Genomic DNA, 23,932 nt, shown 5'->3' on the forward strand with positions numbered 1-23,932 from the left:
TGTTTTTTTGAGACACACCCTCATGTGACCCAAGCTGGATTCAAACCTGGTATGTAGATAAGGATAACCTTCAACTCCTAATCCCCCTGCTTCTACCTTCTAAAGTGTATGAGTTATGAGTGTATGCCACTGCATCTGCCACAATTATAAAGTTTTACCTAGATGCATAACAGAGAAATGAGCATTTCCTCAGTTAAAAGGGCCAACTGTTGGTGACTGTCAGATGAGAATGGAGTAGGAGAGCTAAGATGACAGGTTGGGACAATGTGAAGGCTGCAAGGGTTTCGGTGCTTCCTGCATTAGATGTGAGTTCTATGTCTCCTCCCATTAGACCTGAGAAAGCACACGTCAATTTCAACTAGGCTGACTAACCAGGTTAGGTCACAAAAGGCCATACAGCTTCCTCCATAGTGACCAGGACACTAACTTGAGGAACACTTAGTCACCAGCAAAGAAGTCCCACTCCACTGAGGCTGCCAAGCTCTGGGCAAGACTCGGAAGTAAGCAGTAACCATGCTAACACTCCATTCAACAACCCTGGCCAGTCCACCCTTGTTACCACAGCCAGTACCAAGCACATGAGTAAAGAACTCTAGATAACCATTTGGCCCTTCACCACTGAAGCTGCAGCACTGCAGAAGGAGCAGCCATTCCTCCTGCTCTGTCCAGATACCTACCCCACAGAAACTGGGCACATTCTAAAATGGATGGGGCATCACTGAGCACGGTTAGGGTGCACATCACTAACTCAAGCAGCTGGTGGCAAAATGTAGCTACTTACTACAGAATACACGGACAGAAGACTGTTGGGAGCCGCAGTGATTTGCCATTCCAAGATGGCGTGGACATACTGTCCTCCCACTTGTAAACAACTGACTGCGCAGTTGCAAAAGGCAAAAGGCGCGCCAAAGTCACTGCCCATCCCGGGCGTAATATGGGGTGATGAGTGAACAGCCAATCAGAAGTGAACACGCCACTCTAGGGTATATATAGCAGTGCCATTCCCGGGCTTGGGGTCTTTTCCGCTTTTGCTGTTACAAGAAGTAAAGCCTCGTCTGTAGTGATACCCGATTACTGCCTCCATGTCCTTTTTCGCGGGCGAAGGGAACACAAAAGAGGTGCGCGCAACATCTGGTGCCGAAACCCGGGTATTTCAAGGCGCCGCGGAAGACCACCCAAGTTTTGGGGCGGGTTAAAAGACTGAGGAGTCAAGGTACACCTTTGGAAGGTATGCTTGGGGTAGAAACCTTCGTTGCGGGTGGATATTCACCCATTGCACCGCAGCAATAGCTAGCCTCTTGATTGTGTTGCTTTCAGCTATTAGGGCAAGTCAAGAGGTTTCAAGACTGGTCCGATCCAGGCTATCAGAACCAGAGCATGTTAGTGTTAGCCGGCATCAGGCTAAAGAGCCTGGAGGTCAGGCCAGAGGGCATAGAGTACTCAAAAGGAACAAGGGCTACTAAAGAGCTATTTAAGCTTATGGAACCTCCACCAGCGGGTGGAGAGAGGTCAGAGGAAAAAAGGATCCTCCTTTATGACAGAATCTTTGGGGAGGCGTCTGCGCTCTGCTACCTGCAGTGGCTTGCAGCCTGGAAGAGCGAGAACAAGAGAGCGTGGCGGAAAAGGCAGGCAGAGGAGGGAGATAGTCTGCCCTGGGAAGCGTGGCGGGCACACAGGGAGTGCCCCGAGAGCTTAGAGCAAGCAATGCCAGTGATAAAACAGATGATCTTTGAAAATGCCACAGCTGAATCCCGTACAGCTATTGTCCCTCGTAAGAACAGGAGGCTACAAGATTGGCTAAGGGCCTGCTGTGGCCCGGGAAGGGAGGCTGTTTGTGCTTATTCTACAGGTGAAAACAATTCAATTTGGGCCCCTACTCGGCTGGTACAGATTGTGAAGAATGAAGCTGGATTGCAAGATTACGACCCTGAGTCTCCTGATACTGAAGTTCCATTTGGCGATAAGTATACCACTGTGGGACATAATTAGATCTTGGCCTGTTCCCTTGCCAGTATATTCAAATGCTGAAGTACTGCCCATTGTTTTCAGCTATTGAGAGTTACTTGGTTGCCCTGGCCTCAGGCGCATCTGCCAAAAGCCTGGGTCATAAATGCTACAAGTTTTCCATTAGATTTTACACTTTGTTTTGTGGCAGCAAAACTTTATAACATAAAGGTAATCCACTTGGTGTTGATTTGAGAGAAAATAATTGCTTACATAGTTAAAGATTGGTTTTTTGATTTGCCTATGTTTATAGAGAAAAGATACAACACGTGTCTTTTAAGGTTTACAGTTTAAATTTAAGGTTCAAAGCTAAAGCCAAAATACACAATTCGGCTTAGCCAAGCCTCAGAGAACAGGCCTGAGGGAGGTTACATTTACATTTGAATTAAGACAATACGGACTGAGCTACAGAAGCTCAGGTGTTAAAAGCTCCTTGTGTTCTGGGTCTTCAGACCAGGTCCTAGAAATGTGCTTAAGGGAATTCGTCTTTTGTCCTCATTGTTTCTTGTGAGAGGAGGGATAAATCTAAAAACCAAAGACTTTACAACAGTCTGTGGGCTAAAAGTTATGTTTATGCTACAGAAATTAAAATTATGCCTGCTTCCCTCCATGAGTATAGCTGTGCCTGCTGATAGAGTATGGTTCAGGTTGTTTTAATTCCTCTGTATTTGGAGTTGTTGAGGATGAGATGCTTTGGATTCCTTTAATATATACAACAATTATTAGAGGATAAAGTTTGGCTTTTATCCGATATTCTCGTTGGACAAAAAAAGATTGGTTATTAAATTAATCCAAAATAAAGTTCAAATTTAAGATTTATACAGCCTAACTTGTCTACTCCAGCTGCCATTTCAGTGAATGCTTATAGAATTTTATAGATATAAAAGATGATTTTTACCATCCCTTTACATTTCTGGTAAAGGAGAAAGGTTTACAGATAGTAAATTTATTCATAATTTTTAAGAGCCCATGAAGCGATATTTGTTAGAAATAATTGCTTCAGAAAATGGTTAATCGTTTTACATTTTATATATATAAATATTGTTGTTACTTTAATACAAAAAATTAAGAGGTTAAATCTTTTGGTATATATTGTGTGATACTTTATTAGTGGATTTAGTGGATTAGTGGATTTCTCTAAAGAAGTTTTTTTCTACAAGCCATTGCTCCAATATAACGAGCTTTAAAATTTTTTTGGAGTACTTGTTTCTCCAGGAAGGATTCAAAGACAGTGTCTTTCAATATTTGAGACCTCAGTTATATCCTAATCAGTTGGGGCTAGAGAGATGGGTCAGCCGTTAAAGGCTAGACTTTTAAAATATAAAGGCTGAACTCCCAGCAACTACATGGTGGCTCATAACCATTTGTGTTGGGGATCTAACGCCATCTTCTGACTTGTGAGTGTACATGCAAAAGAAAGTGGTTTACTTTTAATCTTGATTTGCTCTTAGTGATTTTTAAAAGTTGCTTAGAGATATTATTTGGCTAAAACCTCATCTTAAGCTTACCATAGGAGGATTTAAACCTCTGTTTAATGTTTTCAAAGGGATGCAAGTCCTAAATTAAATCATATGTGTATTTTCTTGAGTTTACCCTGCTTCAACACAATTAAATTATGTGTTGTAGCCACTGTTTAGAATGTTAAAAAAAAGGGTGTATCTGCCTTTGTCTTGTTGAATGGTATATTTCATGAAGTACAAAATGTTTCGGCTACAAGATTTAATATCTCTAGCCATTTGAATAACATTAAAATTAATAAGCTGTTTAGGAATGCATCTGCACAACCGGTGTCGGTGTGTGTGGACCCTCCATTTTTCTTTATGTTATCCGACTTTCAGAATAATTCTGATATCTTAGATTATAAGAATGTTACATGCCTTTTGGCACAATGCTGGAATGGATCACTAGACACAGACATGGTTAATAAAGTTACAGCAGCTACTGTTGCTGATCAAATTTCAGAAAAGACCTCTAAGGCTTTGACCATTTTACAGAAAGTGGATGCATAATTGGCATCAGACATTTTGTTGGTCAATCAGAGAGTTGATTGGCTCCAGGCCCATGTGGAGCAGCTCACGGATGTGGTTCAAATGAGCTGTGTGTCAGCAACCCCACATCCAGGTGTTACACCTCTGAGATTTGTGAATGATACATTTATTCAAAGCCATAATCTTTCTGCTTATTTAAAAGAGAATTGGACTGGGGAGCTGGACCAGGTGCAGCAGCAATTGCAGATCCAGATTTTGAGCCTTGATGGAACTCGAGTGGACCCTGTTACCCCTGGCGATTTTACTTCTTGGCCTACCTCCGCCTTTTCCTTCTTTCTTTCTCTCTTTCTTAAAGGGTGGGAATAGGCCTGCTTGGTGCAGCCCTATGTTGTGGATTAGTGTTCATGATGGTTGGTCTGCAAGCTCAGAGCCCAACAAAAACGTGACAAGGTCGCTATCGCCCAAGCACTAGTAGTCTTGGAGCAAGCATCTCCCCCTGAAATTTGACTATCTAGGCTAAGAAAGTAGCTGATGACTGAGACCCTCAGTCGATGCACCCCAAGGGTTCAGCCCATTTCACTGGGTCCATGAGAGGTCTAAGTCCAACCAGCCCTTGCCTGAATAACTGGTACCTGAATATTCAGAGGTGTTTGCGAGTGGGTACTCAACAGGGAATGTTCCACGAGTGTAGATAGATTTCCCGAAAGTATGCCTGATTGCACAAAGGTTTGATGCCAAGAAACCTCCCCTGGTGGCGCCCCAGGGTAGAGGCTCCCTTTCCCCGACAAAAGGCATCGAGATGGGTATGGGAAGTAAACCCATTACAACATCTCATTTTGCACAGGGGATCAGGCCTCTGCTTTCCCTCACTGAGTTGGTGCCGCGCTTGATAGGCAATAGGCTGTTCCATCTTAAATATATAGATAGGGGGAGATGTTGGGAGCCGCAGTGATTTGCCATTCCAAGATGGCGTGGACATCCTGTCCTCCCACTTGTAAACAACTGACTGCGCAGTTGCAAAAGGCAAAAGGCGCGCCAAAGTCACTGCCCATCCCGGGGTGTAATATGGGGTGATGAGTGAACAGCCAATCAAAAGTGAACACGCCACTCTAGGGTATATATAGCAGTGCCATTCCCGGGCTTGGGGTCTTTTCCGCTTTTGCTGTTACAAGAAGTAAAGCCTCATCTGTAGTGATACCCGATTACTGCCTCCGTGTCCTTTTTCGCGGGCGAAGGGGACACAAAAGAGGTGCGCGCAACAGAAGACTTTAGAGAGTGTGAGGCTGGCTCCGTGTATATCACTGAAATCTGACCTATCTGTTGGCATCAGATGAGGAGGAGGAATCATCCACATAAAGAATTCAGTTTTTTTAAAAAAACAGATGTTGACTGAGGAAGCGATATTTCTAAAACAAGGAGACTGTGTGGGAAACAAACCAAAAAAATGTATAGGGGTGAAATAATGTGAAAGAGGGGAAGTGAAAGGGTCAGGAAAACCAAGAAAAATATAATGCTGGGAAGGCTGGGAAACAAAGATCCGTCAAGTGTCAGCCCCTGTGGCGGACAACATCAAATGCAGCAGGAAGCCAAGAACCAGGAGAGAAACAGACCAATGAAGTGAGTCAACCCAGAGAAGCTGCAAAGCAAGTGGGGATGAAGCCCAGGCTGTCAAGTGGGGATGAAGCCCAGGCTGTCAACTGGGAGCAAGGGCTAATGCAGCTGAAAACTGAGTTTTCCCACACAGAAGGTGGATTTCCTTAAAATATGACGAATAGTGTGCATGTGCGTGTGCATGCATGCACACATGTCAAGATCAGGGGACAAACTTGGATGCCACTCCACAAGGCCACTCCCACCTTTGTTTCAGGCAGGGTCTCTTATTGGCCTTGAACTTCAAGTAGAATACACTATCTGGCCAGCGAGCTCAGAGGGTCTAGCTGTCTCCCAATCCCATCTTGCCATTACTGGGATTGCAGGCCACAACTGTGCCTGTTTTTTTATGTGGGTTCAGGGATCTGAAGTCAGGTCTACCGTATAGATACAAGGCAAACACTTGACCAACTATCTCCCCAGCCCTTACGAGTTTTACTTTTGTTTTCTTGGGGGTTTTGTTTTGCTTTGGCTTTGTTTTGTAACTCAATTTCGGGTCTTGGGCTTTTATAGATGACAATGTAGTATGAGAGTAGAAAAGGTTAAAAAGACCTGAAACTGACATGGCTTGTGTGCAACACTTTCAAGCTTGAATGCAAACACAGGGTAATCAGAGTTAGTGATTCACTCACTCACCCAACATACATTCTGTGTGCTATGAGTAGACCTAAGGGAAAGAATTAGTAGAGACAAACTGAAGATGACCAGCAGGTATTCACAAGACAAAAATCCTAGAAGAGCAATGAAATGAAGCATCAAGAACAAAAGTAAACCTCTTGAAACTGAAAAGCTTCGGTAAGGCAAAGGACACTGTCAACAGGACAAAACAGCAGCCTACAGAATGGGAAAAGATCTTCACTAACCCTACAGCTGATAAAGGGCTACTATCCAAAATATATAAAGAACTCAAGAACCCAGACCCCTGGGAGCTCCCAGAGACTGAGCATACATGGGCTGGTCCAAGGCCCCTGACCCAGATATGAAGCAGAGAGCTACCTTGTCTAGTCTCAGTGGGAAAGGATATGCCTAATGCTGTAGAGACCTGATGCCCCAGGGTTGAGGGATATAGGGGAAGCACACTCTCAGTGGCGAAGGAGAGGGAGTATGGGGGAAATAACTCTGAGAAAGGGGACAGAGGTAGCAACATTTTGGATGTAAATAAAATAATTAATAAAAGATGAAAAATAAGGACTGACATCTGTCTCTGGGGCAGAAAGGGAAAGATGTAAGGATGACTGAAGAAAAGAGATTTGATGGTGAGCAAGAACATGAAATGGGAAGCAATGGGAGAGAAGGCTTGTGAGCAGGAAAAGATGGGAAGAGCACCAGTGGCCACCAAGAGAAACAGGCCCCAGGCAAGGCAGCACAGGCATGGTGGCACACATTATAGTTCCAGTGTCTGGAAGCTAAAATGGGAGAATCACCAAATCAAGAACAGGCTGAAAATCCTATTTAAAGAAACAAAGGCATGTTGGGGAAGCAGTGTCAACTAGGAGAGAGCCCATAGAAATGGGAAACAAGAGTCTACTAGTCCCTCAGGGATAAATGGCCTGAAGTGAGAAGGGCAAGGTCTTTCCAATTGCGTAGAGCCTAGGTGACAACAGTCCCTCAAGACATGACTAAGCCTACATATTAAAGAATAAGGAAAAGTTACTCGTCAGAAATGCAGTGGATAAATGCATGTATATCAAATATTTGCAGGAAAAAAATCATAATTAGTATTTTTTCTTAAAGGTATGTCAGTTTTATAAAGATTAAAAATATTTTTAGAATCTCTCAGTAAATGTAAATAATTGTGAATTTCAATACACTTATAAATGTATTTCTTACTAAGAATTACCTTTGAATTTCAGAACAGAAAGAAGAAAGTAATGATTTTGCAATTGCTCCTCTAGGATTTGACTTCTTGACCCAGCTTCCCCTCTCCCTTTAAAATAATTGCACATTGAACATAAAGAGTGCTATCTTTCTTCCTCAAAATAGCTTGCCATGATACTGAAACAAAATGTTTTCATTAAGAAATACTTGCTATAATGAGAGCATCAAAAATAGGTCAACAGAGCTTGAGAGATGCCTCAAGGGTTAAGAGCACGGACTGCCTTGCTAGGGTCCTGAGTTCAATTCCCAGCAACCACATGGTGGCTCACAACCATCTGTAATGGGATCTGTTGCCCTCTTCTGGTGTGTGTCTGAAGACAGCTACAGTGTTCTCATATAAATAAAATAAGAAAATAAAAATTAGGTTAATAGATCAGAATTTAGTCCTCTTATAATACTGATGATAAAGAAAAGATAAAACAAACTTCATGAACTTCAATTAAGTAGACCCACCTGGATTCCCCATGTAAACTTGTGAGAAACATCCTTTTACTCCAAAATCACACCATAACTCCACTGCAGATGAGGATGTGTACAGGCTAGCATCTGCAGTCCTGTACCAGTAAAGACAAGAACCTCATCTTAGCACTGTCAGCATGCACCATGTGCTAGACACCATGTGAGCATTCCATATGCATCATCTTGTTCTAAACCGCTAGGAAGGCAGAGGCAAAAGTCACTCCGTGTAAAAGAGAGAGACAGCCAGGAACGGGCCCAGCTTTGCCTGAGAGCAAGAAGCAAGAATGTGAACTACTTAATGCAGAAAACACTGTTGTCGGTGGGAGCTACATAATATGTTCAACTTTTCCAACCCCCAAAACTACATCATTTGGGGATTTGGGGTGGAGGTTGTTTGTTTTGCAAAAAGGTCTCATGTAACAGAGGCAGGCCTTGAATTGGAACTTTCTATGTGGTGAGGGTGACCTTGAATTACTGATCATTCTGCTTCGGCTTCCCAAAGGCTAGCTAGGAGTTAAAGACATGTGCCACCATACCCAGCCAGACCCTGACTCTTGAGCTAAAAATGCCAGGTCCACTATAGAACCTCAAAGGCTTAGGACCATGTTGGTCATATGGAAAAGACATTTGTGAAAAAGCAGCACATCTGGAGAGAACGCATGTAAGGCATTATGTGATCACAGGAAAAGTCAAATATTTTGAGATACACATCAATGGAAAAGATAACCAAAAGACAAATTCTTTGAAGATAATACTTCTTCCTTTTCCATTTTTAAATCCAATTTAAAATCTACTTAATTAGTCATTCTAAAAATGAAATGAAACGGAGTGTGTTCTACCCATACTGAGCTGGGAATGCATAGAAAATGTTAAAGTGGTCATCTGCAGTGCCCAGGAGTGGCAACCTAGACTAGCAAGACACTAGTATCAAAGAAACAGAAATCATAAGCAGCTAAAATGACTGAGTATCATACAACATGAGAAGACCAAATTACATCTGAGTTGACAAAAACAACTCAGGAGAGAGAGGGTTTATTTTAGTCCAAAGTCCAAGGTTGTAGTCAGTCCATCACAGCAGGGAAGCCAAGACAGCAGGAGCCTGAAGCTGCTAGTCACGCTGCACAAATAGAAAGCACAGAGTCATGAACACTGGTACTCTGCCTTCTCCTTTTAATATAGTCCAGCTCCAAGCCCAGAGAATGGAACCACACCCTTCCTACCCCAACTAATCCAATCAATATAATCCTCACAGGCATGCCTATGGGCTAAGTAATCCCGCACAGTTGTGCCCAGAGCCTTGTGTGGTGATTCCAGATCTTGCCAAGTTGAAAATTAATTAATACCATAACAACCAGTAAGTTATCACCAATGTTCCCTGTTGGGAAAATGGGCGTCACACATCTGCCCTGGTGGGCGTCTGGCTATGTGAAGCCGTGAGACCCCACTCCGGGAGTTGGCGTGGGGGTCCCCGGGCCTGTAATGAGGCCAGGGATCATCTGGTACTCAGGCTCTTGGGCCCCCAGGTGCCTCTGGAAGCTGCAAAAGAGCTGAGAACAAAGTGGGGGCTCATGAGCTGGATCTGGCCCGGGGCCATGGGGAAAAGAGGGGGAGTGGGGGAGTCCTTGGCTTGTCACAGTGGTTGGCTTGCTTGGGCTGCTGGTCACTGTGGCTGGGAACACAGAGAGGTCTTCTGTGGGAGGTTAGTCAGCGGCTCTGTAGGCAAAGGCCTGTTCCTTTGCTCCCCACAGCAGATCAGGTTGAAAAGAAGCAGTCCATGGTTTTAAGATTTTTATTGTCATGGTGGAAAGTAGATAAGAAACTGTACCTCAGTTTCTCAGGGCAGGCCTGAGGTTAAATACCTTTTGCAAGGAGGAGGTCTGGAAAGGAAAGTTTAGTTGGCTAAACTCTTCTGGCCTTTAGGTACCTCATTATATGGAGATCTGTCTCGAGGCTACTTGTGGTCACACTTTTTACCTGTGGAGGGGCTAGTAGGAGTGTTGCCCTTTCAGGACTGAAAGACACTTATGGAGGGCTGCAGCCTCACGTCAGGAGCCTGGAGTCTGGGGTGTAGCGAAACACCTGCCGTCCCTCAGGATCACCTGGAGCCCTCCTGGGGCCCCTCAGGATCACCTGGGGTCTCTGGTGGTTTCTAGCCTGTACTCGACCAGAAACCAGGCTGCCTTTCATGGTCCAACAGTTCCCACCTCATATCACTTTAAAAAAGAAAAAGAAAAGAAAAAAAAAAAGAGTTTTGTACTTACGCACTGAAAATCAAACTAGATACTCAATTCAACCACAAAATAAAGGTGCATTTTGTGTTACACAAGCCATAAGCACTGTACTAGCTGCTGCAAGAGGAAGCTAAGACTAGAGACAACCAACTTGGGATAGAGGAATGAGGCTATTCATTAATTTATTTAGTTGGTTGGTTGGTTGGTTGGTTGGTTGGTTGGTTGGTTGGTTGATTGGTTGGTTGTCTGGTTATCTGGTTGGTTGGTTGGTTGGTTGTCTGGTTATCTGGTTGGTAGGTTGGTTGGTTGGTTGGTTGATTGGTTGGTTGGTTGGAATAGCATCTCAGCATGTTACCCAGGCTGGCCTCAAATGGCTAGCTCAAATAACTATCCTGCCTTGGCATTTCTAATAGCTGAGACTACAGGTACACGCCACACCGCAGGCCTGATTTAACATGAGTATCAGTGTGCAGCATAGGCTATAAGGTTTTTTTAACATTTATCTTTAATTATGTATATGACATATGCATGTGAGTACAGGTATCCTTGAAGGCCAGGGGCATCAGGGCCCTCTGGAGTTGGAGTCACAAATGATTATGGACCACAAAGGTTCAAGTCCTCAGAAAGAGCAATACACTCACTCGTAACCACCGTGTCCCACAGTAATGCTATCTAGTGCACCATCTAGGCTGTCGTAACCACCGTGCCCCACAGTAATGCTATCTAGTGCACTGTCTAGGCTGTCGTAACCACTGTGCCCCACAGTAATGCTATCTAGTGCACTGTCTAGGTTGTCATTCAGTCTCAGTGCCCTACAGTAATGCAATCTAGTGCACTGTCTAGGCTGTTGTAACCACCGTGCCCCACAGTAATGCTATCTAGTGCACCATCTAGGCTGTTGTAACCACCGTGCCCTACAGTAATGCTATCTAGTGCACCATCTAGGCTGTCGTAACCACCGTGCCCCACAGTAATGCTATCTAGTGCACCATCTAGGCTGTCGTAACCACCGTGCCCCACAGTAATGCTATCTAGTGCACTATCTAGGCTGTGGTAACCACCGGTGCCCCACAGTAATGCTATCTAGTGCACCATCTAGGCTGTCGTAACCACTGTGCCCCACAGTAATGCTATCTAGTGCACTATCTAGGTTGTCATTCAGTCTCAGCTATGTTGTTTTCCTCCTGGATGATTTTGAACAAGTCACTTAATTTCTATGTGCTTTTACTTCCTGTCAAGAATGGGGATTGTAACAGTTGCTGTTAAATATAATAATAAAGAGAATAGCTAGGCTGTGGTGGTGCACGCCTTTAATCCCAGCACTTGGGAGGCAGAGGCAGGTGGATTTCTGAGTTTGAGGCCAGCCTGGTCTACAGAGTGAGTTCCAGGACAGCCAGGGCTATACAGAGAAATCCTGTGTTGAAGAGAAGAGAAGAGAAGAGAAGAGAGAGAGAGAGAGAGAGAGAGAGAGAGAGAGAGAGAGAAAATAAAACAGCAACAGGCAGTCCAAGAAAGTAGCTGCCACATGACACACTTCAGAAAATGCAGTTTATTGAAAGACTTGGGGCCTAGAGACCATTACTGAACCCCAATGTGGGAAGGAGAGCATTAGACAAGAAATGGTATAATATATGCGAGAGACCAAACAGAGGGCTTACATAGAAGGAGAAGCTGACCTTGAAGCCCAGGAAAGGAGCTTCACTGGGGGAGAATTAGAGACAGGGAGAGACAGACAGGCAGACCATGAGAAGAAAGCCAGAGGAGCTCAACAGCAACCCCAGGAATAAAGGAAATACCAGACTTTTATAAACTGTGGGAATGGGAGAGAGGGTTTTACATCCTGTAATCTAGTTCAACATGGTGTATGTAACTAAGAGCATGGAAGAAAAGGTGCTGGTTAGAACCACCCACTAGGGACACTTGTTAATGCTGTCCCAGGGAGAGCAGCAGGGAAGTGCAGCCTGAATGCTTCAGATACTGAGATCTGGCCTCTAAGACTGACTTATCTCTTAAAGGGGCAGGCTCCTGTTTTAACAGAGCCTAGTCCTTCGCCACTGCTACAAAAAGGAAATGAGCTAAGAAACATGTCATGGGAATTATTCTTTGTAAAGTGCTAACTATCTGTGCTAAGTGTTCATTAAGTATTAGTTATAATAAATACTAGAATGACCACATGAATACAATAATAAAATACAAACATTGCCATTGAATTTCACAGCACTGGGGAAAGACCCTTACTTGGAGGGAATTCAGACAGCACTTTACTGACCTACCTTCAGAGAAATGCTAACTGATAAACTATTTGTGTAAGCACTATAATCAACCCACAGATGTGCATTAAGAGAGTAGCTGGATTTTTGTAAGCACTCAATTCTGCCTCCACCCAACATTCACACCCTTGTACAGAATATAACCAGGATAGACATATAGGTGGCCTGGAAAAGAAGACACAGAACTCTGGAGAAAACTGCACAGAGCACTCGTGTAGAAATGTAGAAGATTATAAAATAATAGAATGCTTTGCATGAGTGAATAGCAGCAAAGGTCTCGGGGTGTGAATCTGAGCAAGACAGCTATGTGATTCCAACAGTTATGAGTGAACTGGCAGGGCACGTGGGAAGAACTGGAGTACAGGCAGGAAGGACATCACAACATGCTGTGCTAGTCTATGCGCTTCCCAACGGCAAAGACTGTCTAGTCCATTTCTAGTTTCCAAACACAGTATGTGAGACAGAACAGGCACTCCATGATTGAGGTATAAATGAATGAATGAGCTGTCATTACAATGGAAATAGTAAGAACAGATGCATATTGGAAAGAATTGAGACACGGAAATGAGCTGGCTGAGAAAATACGGCCAGGCAGAGTGTAATCAATGAATCTCAAACTCATCAACATAGTGTGGTCTTCTGTACCTCCTTCCATGAGAATCACACATGACTCCATTCATGAAAAGGCTCTGCTGGGGGAAACTGCTTTTGTCTTAAATAAAAGCTACTCCTCCTGAGTAATTATTGTGGTATTTGCCCTTGGATCTATTTCATCATCTTAAGGCATCTGTCTTCCTTTTATCTGTGCTGGTTTATAAAACTTTGAGATTATACAATGTTTCTACTATTACAAAATAAAATCATTTTTATAAAATAAAATTTTATAGGTTTTGATTAACACTTTCTTATTCACAAAAGAAACTGCTAAAAAAAAACAGTTTCAAAAAATAAAAATAAAAACAGTTTCAACTATATACCATCAAAAAAAATCTCGCTAGAGCTAGGAACAGAACTCAGTAGTAGAGCACTGGCTAGCAAACAATAGACTTTGGGTTCAATTTCTACCACCACCAAAAAACTAAGAGACAGCTAAGACAGATACATAGATACAGACACACACACACACATGCGCACACACATATATACATACAAATAGTACATAGATGCATGTATGTACAACACACTTTTATAGATAAAGTCTTAGCATGTTTATTTTTTCTTTCTGTTCCCAGGGAATCTGACAGTGAATGTCACAGGCACTCCATATACTTCCTGAAATAAAATGACATCCACGGGCATTAAATATGCCCGTGGGAGACAAAGACATAAATATGGGTAAAACACTTATTCGCATAAGAATAATAAAGTAATACTTCTAAAGACTTTTTAAAAAAATGATACTGTGTAAAGTGTGTCCCACATGGCATCTGAGCCCAAGACTAAGTTATCCAAGAACCTGTTGCACACGAAGTTCATGCAAAGGGGGCCGGACTCAGAAACCAAGGAACAACCAGAAGAGGAGGAATGGGAGATGACCAGTGATGAGCACCGGTACCTGGATTTGCTGGAGTTGAAGGAGAAAGGGAGTTTCATCACAGAGAGCAGAGCTTCTCCCTGGGTGAGGCTCTTCTCTACGGAAGGACAGAAGGACATCACTCAGAGGGCTCAATCCTGACGTGGAAAGTTAAGGCTTCAGATGAATTCTAAGAACAGAGCAGCGGCAGCAGAAGACGCAATGGCAGCGGTCGATGTATCAGATGAAGAAATGGCAAGAAGATATGAGACTTTGTGGAAACAATTGAAAAAAAGTTTGCCAAGAAAAGAGACTGAGCCAATTACAAAGAAGATGAAAATGAAAATATAAAACCCATTAAAACTAAGACGATGTTCTTAAAGCCCCAAGACTAAAATGGATGCCTCGGATACAGTGGATGCCTGTGAGCACAGCGTGGTCTGAGCTCATCCCCCTGTCATCTGTGCTGGTTAAAACACTGTTTCCTTCTAAAGAAATGCATAATTTTGGAAATGTGCTGTTCTTGAGACAGATGTCTAATGGATGTTATACATCCTTTTTATGGTATTCTTCAGGGCCTTCAAATATGTGAGCACAGGCCACTCCCTGGATTTTCGACTTGACTCTGTGTGAATACACACACAGACAGGACATATACATACCACTCTCCAGTTACTGTCCAGGAATGACTATTGTAAACTAATTATTACCTTTGTTTAACTGCCCTCATATTTATATTTTACTTTTTAAATCATGTCAAGCCAATTCATACATTCACTTGGATTCAAATATTTGAGAACTTTTCAGAAGTGATTCGCCAGGAACAGACATGGCTCTCCAGCCTAGAGTATTTGCATGCTCTCAGGCCTTTGTCATGTAGTGTGGGGTTTGTGTATTTTAAACAGTCATCGAGGTCATCTGTCTAATGTTCTATAATAAACATGTTTTCATATAAAATACTGTAAAGGAATAAAACTCATAATAAAAGTAGTTTAGTACAACAGAAGAAAAATCAAGAATAAGACTGTCAATATTAAAGGTCAGCAGTATATATTAGGTAGATGTTCGAGAGAGAGGGTCAGGGCTTGATTTCCAGTGTTTGTGACACATGAACACATATGAACACAAATTAAACATACACCCACCCACCCACCCACACACACACACACACACACACAAACTGTTTAAACATATGGCAGTGTGTAACATGGCAGTATACACCTGTAATATCAGCACTTAGAAAGCTAAGGAGGGAATATGAGTTCAAAGGCCGGCCTGGATAAAACAAATGCTGAGAATAAAAAATTAAATAAATTAATAATAAATAAGCAAGCAAACAAGCAAGCTCACTTACTGGGTCTTCCCTCAAGATGGCTACCTAAACATGCATGTTGATTTTCCTTTTCTTCCAAACTCCACTGAAATATTAAGCAGGAGAGTCAGCTGAGACTAAACTATCCTGTATTTAAAACTAAAACAGAAAGGGGGGCTATTAGCAGATCAGACATTTTTAAGAAAACTCCAGATCACTATCCAGGTCCATGGTTTCAGACTTCAGCACTGAACCATCCAGACGGCTCAAACAGACGGCACCGTGCTGCTGCAGCAATAAGTTCTGAAGGAGGGCTGAACTTCTGTGTGTCCAAAAATTCCCCAGGTGTACTGATTCTGCTGGTCAGGGGCACTGGGAAAGCAACTATCCTACTATCCTAAATAAACAAAGACTAAAAAGAAACAAGAAAAAGGAAGCTATATTTCTCTTAATTAATTCTAATTATCAGAATTCTACAAACACCTCCCCCCTCCTTTTTTTTTTTTTTTTTAAGAAACATTAAATTGAAAGTAAGAAATGGGTCTAGAAAATTAGAGGAAGCAATCTCCAAACTTAAGAAATGTAGAAGGGCTGAATAACTGTAATGGAGCAGGGGGGTGGGCAAAGGAGTGTAAAGCCTGCTGAGAAACACAAATGACCAACAGCCAAAGAGCACAGGAGAAAATGAACCGCATGCATCAGTCCCTGCTCCCACCATGAGAAGAGACTCACGGATGAAGAACAGACACAGATGAAGAACAGACACAGATGAAGAACAGACACAGATGAAGAACAGACACACGGAGGCCGAGTCTACACTGAGAACACTCACAGCCAATTTCAAAGCATGCAGCAGCTTTTAAAGCCAATAACCCGACACATTTGTGACAATTTTAAACTTTAAAAGCCATAAAGAAAAGCTTAAAAGCTTTGAGGGGGAAAACAACACATGTCATTACAGAGTAATAAGGATCAGAAAAGCATCAGGCATTCTCATTAGCATTTCAGAAGAAAATGGAATATTGTTTTCAAAGTTCAAAAAGTGATTGTGAGCCTAGAATTCTACATTGTCATTTAAATTACCAAATATAAAGATAAGTTCAGAAATTAAAAAACTAGGAGAGCTAACTTCCTGTTTGTACTCCTCCGTGACTTCTTTCCAGACAAAAGTATGGCTGAAGTCCCCTGAGCCACAGTGGTGGGACTGGAACAATGCCACACCCACCGCTTCTGGCTCCTCCAGGTCCTCCTCACACTCTTGCCCCTCACTCTCTTACGACTGAGCTGAACCTACCAAAAACTCTAAAAACGATCTTCACCTTGATTACGCCACCAATTCTCTTCTGCTTTTAAAGGTAAGCTTCATGAGGAAGACAATTTAGCCATTAATCTGCCTACCAACCCACAGAACTCAAGGATGCAGCCAGAAAAAAAAAAAAAAACCAACCTCAGGGAAAAGGACAAGACAAATGAGATGCTGGAATGTATGTCCCCCAGAAAGAAGGGGAGCTGTAAAGAAATGGGCTTTTAATTTGACTTGACGGTATTCTTTCCTCCATGCAGGAACACGGCCTTAAAGAAACACTACAGCATCCGTTCTCCACAAGTCCAGGGAGGACAGTTGCTTCTGCAGTGAATGAGGAGAGTGATTTGAACTAACAAATACCATGAGTGTGTAATATCCTAACACTGTCAGAAACAAGGGCCAAATCTTAAGACGTGAACATACCTAGCTCCGCATTCTAGCAAATTCTCGATTCCTAGCTTAACAGTGCACTTACATACATAACACATGTCATTTCCACATGTGCTGTCCATGGGAAACTAAAACCGCATGACAAAAAAAAGTGAGAAGTACAGCCACAACTACACACATTAATTAATTAATTAATTCTAATTCTTACCTGTACTTCATATATGTGTATGTGTGTATATATATATATATATGAACATTTTTAAAACCCAGTAAGTTGAAAATAAGAAACCATATGAAATAATATTTCATAAATATGAAAGGAGTATTAAATTATAAAATAGATATGTATTATTAACTAATGACTTGCAAGGTTATATAATATGTTCAGTGTTCATTTTCATTCTAGTTTTAATATTTAAAAACCAGATAATATCTATCTGAAATAAGAGTATAAATATTCCTATAAACTATAACTAAGATAAAAGACAAACATATTTTCTGGAGAACATTTATATAACTTGTTCAGCATGGAAGACTAATTTAAGACTGCCATGGCAAAATCTTTCAACCAACAAAAGCATTGCCACAGAGGCCTCACAGCCTGAGCTTGATCCCAAAACCCACATAAAAACATCAAAACGATGTGGCATATCTGTAATCCCAGGATTCCAAGTAAGACGAGAGGCAGAAACAAGAAAATCCCCCAGAGTTGCAAGCCAGCTAGCCTGAAGCATGGAGCAGCAGTGCATGTGCACACAGACACACACACACACACACACACACACACACACACACACACACAAAGAGGCCCTGCCTCAAAAACAAGGTGGAAGGAACCCAACTCCCAAAAGCCCTTTGACCTCCACATCCATGACACGCATGTGCCTGCACACACATACACAGTATGAGTAACAGTATTTATTAGGAAGTGCAATTTAAAAAGTGAAAGGAAGAAAACAATGTCACTGCGGTGGGCGGGGAGGTGGTGGCTCTATGGCAGAGCATCAAGCCTAGAATGCATGAGGCCCTGGGTTCAACCTTCCAGTCCCAGAAAGAAACCCTGCTATAAGAGGAACCAACCTAAATATTTAAAAAATCATATGTAAACTTACTATTATAGAAGCTTCCTAAACTATATACAAATATAAAAGGAATTTAAGTTAGTTACCATATAAAGGGGAAGGCAATATCCCAACTAGATATTGCCATCTTATGCCACCTAGAGTTCCAGGAATGGGTAGCATCTCGTTGGCAAAGATATGCCACCAACAAACACACACACACACACACAAACATCACAGACTATAGCCAAGGCTAGTGGTTACTCTCCATTATCTGATGGTACAGCCCTATTACCAAAGACAACACTTGCTTATGGTCATTGAACATGGAGAAATTGAGCTGGTACCAACTTCACCCCTCCTGACTTGTTCATGATGCTGGAAAATACTTTGCATGCTACCAGAGAAGAAAAGTAACCATCAATTTCACCCACCTATCAATCCTGAGACCTATTTCTGCTCGAAGATATACTAGTGCAGTCAAGGCATAAATGTGTGGTAGTTATCAACTAGTCTTTGATTGGACTTCAGGCCTACTCCATGAGAGGCCTGACCCTGCCTGACCCTGCTAACGTGGCCAAGAACCTGAGACTTTATAGGTCACAGTCCTGGAGGGAAACCTAATAGCATTATTCTACTAAAGAAACACAGCAATAAAACCACTCCTGATGATGTCTTATTGCTAGACCCATAGACAAGTGCATTGCTCAGAGGGTTCCTTCTGCAGTAGTGGGAAGTAGCACAGAGACCCACAATTGGACAATGTGCAGAGTGAGAGACTTTGGAGCACTCAATCATAAACAGGATATCCTCACCAAACTTCTCCCCTTAAGACTCAGGGATCTATGCAGAAGAGGAAGCAGAAAGACTGTAAAAGCCAGAGGTGGTGGATGATTGTAAGGAAATAGCGCCTTCCAGAAACAACAGGACTGGCACTCAAACAGATCCTGCACAAGCTAAAACTGGACAAAGCCCAGTGCTGAGAAGGGGAGTGGACACAAAGTCCCATCCCTGAGGAGAAAGCGATCATCAGTGGATACCTGCTGCAAACCAGAAAGTCAATTTTCCTCAGCAGGGCGTCACTGGGAATATCAGCCACACTCCAAAGGCAACACAAAATAGACTCCATGCTTTTGTTGGACTGTGTGTGCTTTTTGTTTCAGTTCGGGTTTGTTTTTGGTTTCTTTGATTCTTTTTCTTAATTAGTTTTCTTTAATTTTTAGGTATTTTATTTCTTTTTTTTTTTTTTTTTTTTAGTTCATTATCTGTTTTGGTTTTGTTTGTTGTTGTTTGTTTTTCCTGTTTTTGTTTTTTCAGAGAGAACATGAAGCTGAGTAGATGGGGGAAATGAGGAGAATCTGAGAGGAATTGGAGGAGGGAAAATGATAAGATAAAAATTGTTGTTTAAAAAATTTAATAAAAAGTAAAAAAATCCACTGTAGTGGGCTAGGGAGATGAGAGTAGAGCACCAGCCTTGAATGTATAAAGCCCTGGACTCAACCCCGCAGGAAAAGGTAAATAAATCCTACCGTTCTTTAACTGGGGGAAAGGAGAACCAGCCTAAAGATTCACTCAGAAGGAAAGTGATCAACCATGAAGGCAGCAGCCAAGAGTGAGGTGCGGGGCTGTGGAGATGGCTCGGCAGTTTAGAGAACCGCTGTGTACGTAGAAGACCCAAATTCTGTTCCCAGAGCCAATATGGCACCTCACCACTGCATGCAACTCCAATGCCAGGGATATGACCTCCTCGGGCTTTTCACACACATGATGACAGACACTCACACAAGTACACACACACACACACACACACACACACACACACACACATATATATATATATATTACAAACCTTACAAATGAATGAGGGCTATCACAAAATACGCATGAATGTGTGGGTTTAGTTTTTATGTAAAGAGACTGAAAGCTGAACAAATACACACAAAACTAGCCTACAGCCAATTGTATGGTATAAAAGGGAGAATAAACAACCCTTCAATCTTACATTATACACAGTCTATTCAAATTCTGCTCCAAAGGACCAACACTACTTTTAGAGTATCTTGTAACTTGTTTTACTGAGTTAAATAAGTTGAAACATATTTCTGATGAACCAGGCAGGCATGGGAGCACATATCTGTAATCTTAAACCCTTGCAAGTTGAAGCAAAAGGATTCTGAGCTAGCTGGAGCTACAAAGTTAAGTTCCAGACATGTTTGGAAATCATCCTATGGCCCTAGCTTCAGAAAAAGAGTTGAATCCAGAATTCTACTGTCACAGATACAGACTGTAACAGTACATTTTTATTTTTAAAAGTGGCCCCTATGCAAGAACATGAAAGCTACCACGGGATACAGTCAACATTGGATTGCAACATCAATCACTGTGAATACATGGAGCCATACGAATGGCAGCATTTTTTAGTCCCTTAAAAACTTGCACTGACTGAAACTAGACTATGCAGCTCCAGGCAACACTTCATCACTGCCTTAAAAACACTGTAATGCATTTGTATTTCTATGGATGATCACCTACCGAGTCATTCGCTGCCAGCGCGAGGGCAAGGTTCACTGCAAGAAACAGAAAGAATTCAGTTTAGTAACTTTCCTTCTATGAAAATTCACTTACCTTTCAACATGTCTCTCACTTGTAAAGCAAGGATGGGGAGAGGATGCCAGAAACAAAAGAACAAAACAGAAAGTAACCGTGAAACTCCCAGCAGACGCCTACCTCATGCTGAACATTTTAAACAGCCCATTTATAATCTGTTACAGGAGAATTCAAATCTTTCACTTAGGTTTTCAGAAAGTAAAGTTAGTGAAATGCATAGTTTGCTTTCAAAGTTTATAAAAATTAACTGTTTGGTATCTAATAGATGTGGCCCGTTCTCCTTTGAAATAAACGGTGTTAGAGACGTCTGTGTAGATAACTCCCACATGCACTAGTATACAAAAGCCTGGGGTGCTGTGCACAGAGCGGGGAGAAGATAACTATGGCCGCCAAACTGCCTACGCCAGTGACTCGAGAGACAAGCAGGAGGGAAGCAGTATCCCCTAAACATGTAGCCAGCTCTGCAGCCAGGCTGCAGCTGAGAGCAGGGAGCACTGCATGTGCAAGGCTGGTCAACACAGGTGCTCACACGGCCTGTGTTCGAAGTGTGAATCCCAGTTCCCTGAGGAACAACGCTCTCAGTCCCACCAGGAAAGTATTTGCAAGAGTAAGCTGCAAAGCAGACCGGGATCTGAACCCAGCTCCACCACCGTCTATTATTGTGTAACCATGGCTGCCTTTTAAAATAAACGTTGTTCTAGGTATCTGTATCGCTGTAGGTTTTTATCTGTCAGTCTGATTCCTCCTCTATAAAATGAAGCTGTTTCCTACTTTTATAAGTGTTGTGAGGATTAAAAGAATACTGTATATAAAGTTTATTCAATCTAGGATATGGTACTTACAGATCCACTCATATATTACAAAATAATTTAAATTCAAGATTGATAGTAGGTAAATCATCTGATTTTAAATACAAACTTTTTTTTACATGGGGCTGATGAGGGTGACGGCACAGAGCTGTGTGTCACTAGAACCTCCAAAATACAGAATATTTATTTGCCAATATAGCTCACTAAGGCTGATTAGGTCAATACGTGACTTCTAATGGTAGGGCTACAAAAAGGTTCTCACATTATTATTTTTTATTATAATCTCTTTAGAAATAAAAGATTTCTTTTGGAAATAACTGTTAGTCTTGGGTGTTGATTCTATTCTAGATTAGAACTCATAATGTTTGGTGCTAAAAACACCACCTTAGTGACAAATTACAGTCACCAAAAGGGGCCATGAGAAAGATTCTGCATCACTAGCATAGTGATGAAGAAGATGTGAAGACCAGATGACCCAGAGTGGAGACCAATTAGGTAAAGCGCTTGCAGCATAAGGACCTGGGCGTGACCACAGCACTACGAGACAGGCAGATCCTGAGAGCTCAGTGGCCAGGCCGCCACTGAGAGAATGTGGAGAACAACAAAGACACCTGATGTTAACCTCTGCCCTCCACACACATGCACCTGAACACAGGGGACTTTATAAATACTAGAAATTATGTGGTTAAGTGAAAAACAAACACGATAATAAATGTTCTCATTGCAAATATTCAGGTACAGGTACATGTACAATGACCGACTGAAAAGGACACACATAATTTAGTATACAATTACTAGATGTTTTTAAAGTAACAGCAACCAATTACTGAGCACGTCTATGGAAAAGATACTGGGCTAAGCGGCCAGTGTAATTTGCATACCATCTCTGAAAGAGATTCCCAGTTAAGTGAATAGGATATCCGTAGACAATATAACTACGTTGTGGTTTATTGAGTAGGCAATCTGGTAACGAACGTGTTTATTAGTCCTGCTCCCCCACATTATCAGTTCCTAGTACTAAGGAACTAATGTCAAAAGCATCACAAATATGAAGCCTGAACGGTGGTCATTTACAGTGCATTTGAGAGCACAACATATTAGCCAGGAAGGGAGGGAACACCTTACAATACCTGCGGTGGTAGACTTTCCAACACCACCCTTTCCAGAGGCCACAACAATGACTTCTCTAACACCTTCTATAGGTTTCTGCTTAGGAAGTCCTCGGGACATGATTTGTGTTCTTCTTTGTTTCAAGGCCTCACCCTCAGCACCTAATAACTAAAAAAAAAAGAAAGAAAGAAAGAAAGAAAGAAAGAAAGAAAGAAAGAAAGAAAGAAAGAAAAAGAAAAGAAAAAGTGATTTAAACCAATCGCCCTCATTACTGGATTACTATGCTGTAAAAGTGAAAGCAACCCAGAGTTTGGGTTTATCAGGGCTTTCTTTCTAATTCTGTTCATTGCCATAGATTTAGCCTTTAGGTGCTCTTTATCAACTGCTAACCTCAACGTCAAAGAGAAATTGTTCAAGCTGCAATTTGTCTGCCAGTATAAATGAGGATGTTTAAAAAAAAAAAACTAAAGTGGCCTTTTTACCGAGTTAAGCCCTCCGCATATTTTCCTTCTCCTTAACCTATTCACTAAACAACTCCAAAACAAGAAAGCAATGTGTAAGACACACATCCATATTCGCAACAGTTTGGGACCACAAGCCCCAGCCACCCTCTAGGAAAGCCGCTAGCGGGAGCGCGCAGGCGCCTGCGATCCGGCCCGCACCACCCCGGCCCGCGCTCGGCACACACCTGGCGCCCACAAACCAAAGCTCGGCACCCCAGGGGCGGGACAGCAGACGCGCCACCACCCCGGAATGACACCCCGCCAAAGAGCAGCAAATGCCGCCAGGTCCCCATGGCGCGCGACTCTTCCCCCGGCCAGGGTGAAAGCACTTTACTCTGGCGCGGAGAAATGACGTCACATGGCAACTCTTGGCTTCCCTTGCCTGGAGATGAGCCTGGTTGGTGTTTCTTCAGCTCAGGAATTCCATTTAATTCTCTCACCAACAACAAACATTTTTTGCAGCCTTTGACCAGATATTCCCAAAGCCTTTTCACGTATAACGGTTTATCTTAGTCTTCCAGAGTAGACAAGAAGACTTATTAGGAAAAAAAATTTATGTTTGAAGAGTGGCTTTATGCTAGGGATGAACTCAGGGCCTCCTTCACACTAGGCAAGCACACTGTCAAAGAGCTATATCGCCAATCCTCCTCTCTTATTATTAATTTAAAAACTGAGATTTAGACATTTTAATAAGACATCCCGTCTTAACAGAAATGGGAAATGCTGGAACTTGAAGATTAAGTTTTCCTTACTGCACAGTACTATATATGGTCACTTCAGCAATGCCACTGTTAAGAGAATTACATTTTACACACACGAAGGCGCGCGCGCACACGCGCGC

General features: G+C 42.3%; 1 protein-coding gene and 1 pseudogene across 2 annotated transcripts in view; one reads left to right on the forward strand and one right to left on the reverse strand.

Moving 5' to 3' along the window:
• The window catches only part of Nubpl (NUBP iron-sulfur cluster assembly factor, mitochondrial), a 187,558-nt gene extending 164,127 nt beyond the window's left edge, over positions 1 to 23,431 (reverse strand). For both annotated transcript variants that reach the window (XM_076941877.1, XM_034513761.2), the window contains exons 1-3: positions 23,277 to 23,431; positions 22,609 to 22,756; positions 20,595 to 20,629 (exon numbers count right to left, since the gene is read on the reverse strand). In XM_076941877.1, coding sequence (XP_076797992.1) covers positions 20,595 to 20,629; positions 22,609 to 22,756; positions 23,277 to 23,384 — 291 coding nt within the window. In that variant the 5' untranslated portion in view covers positions 23,385 to 23,431. The remainder of the gene's footprint in view (positions 1 to 20,594; positions 20,630 to 22,608; positions 22,757 to 23,276) is intronic.
• LOC117716741 (M-phase phosphoprotein 6 pseudogene) lies at positions 13,901 to 14,561 on the forward strand (annotated as a pseudogene).
• Positions 23,432 to 23,932: the final 501 nt, after the last annotated feature.

The sequence above is a fragment of the Arvicanthis niloticus genome, chromosome 11 (assembly GCF_011762505.2).
Source record: "Arvicanthis niloticus isolate mArvNil1 chromosome 11, mArvNil1.pat.X, whole genome shotgun sequence".
Taxonomy (NCBI): domain Eukaryota; kingdom Metazoa; phylum Chordata; class Mammalia; order Rodentia; family Muridae; genus Arvicanthis; species Arvicanthis niloticus.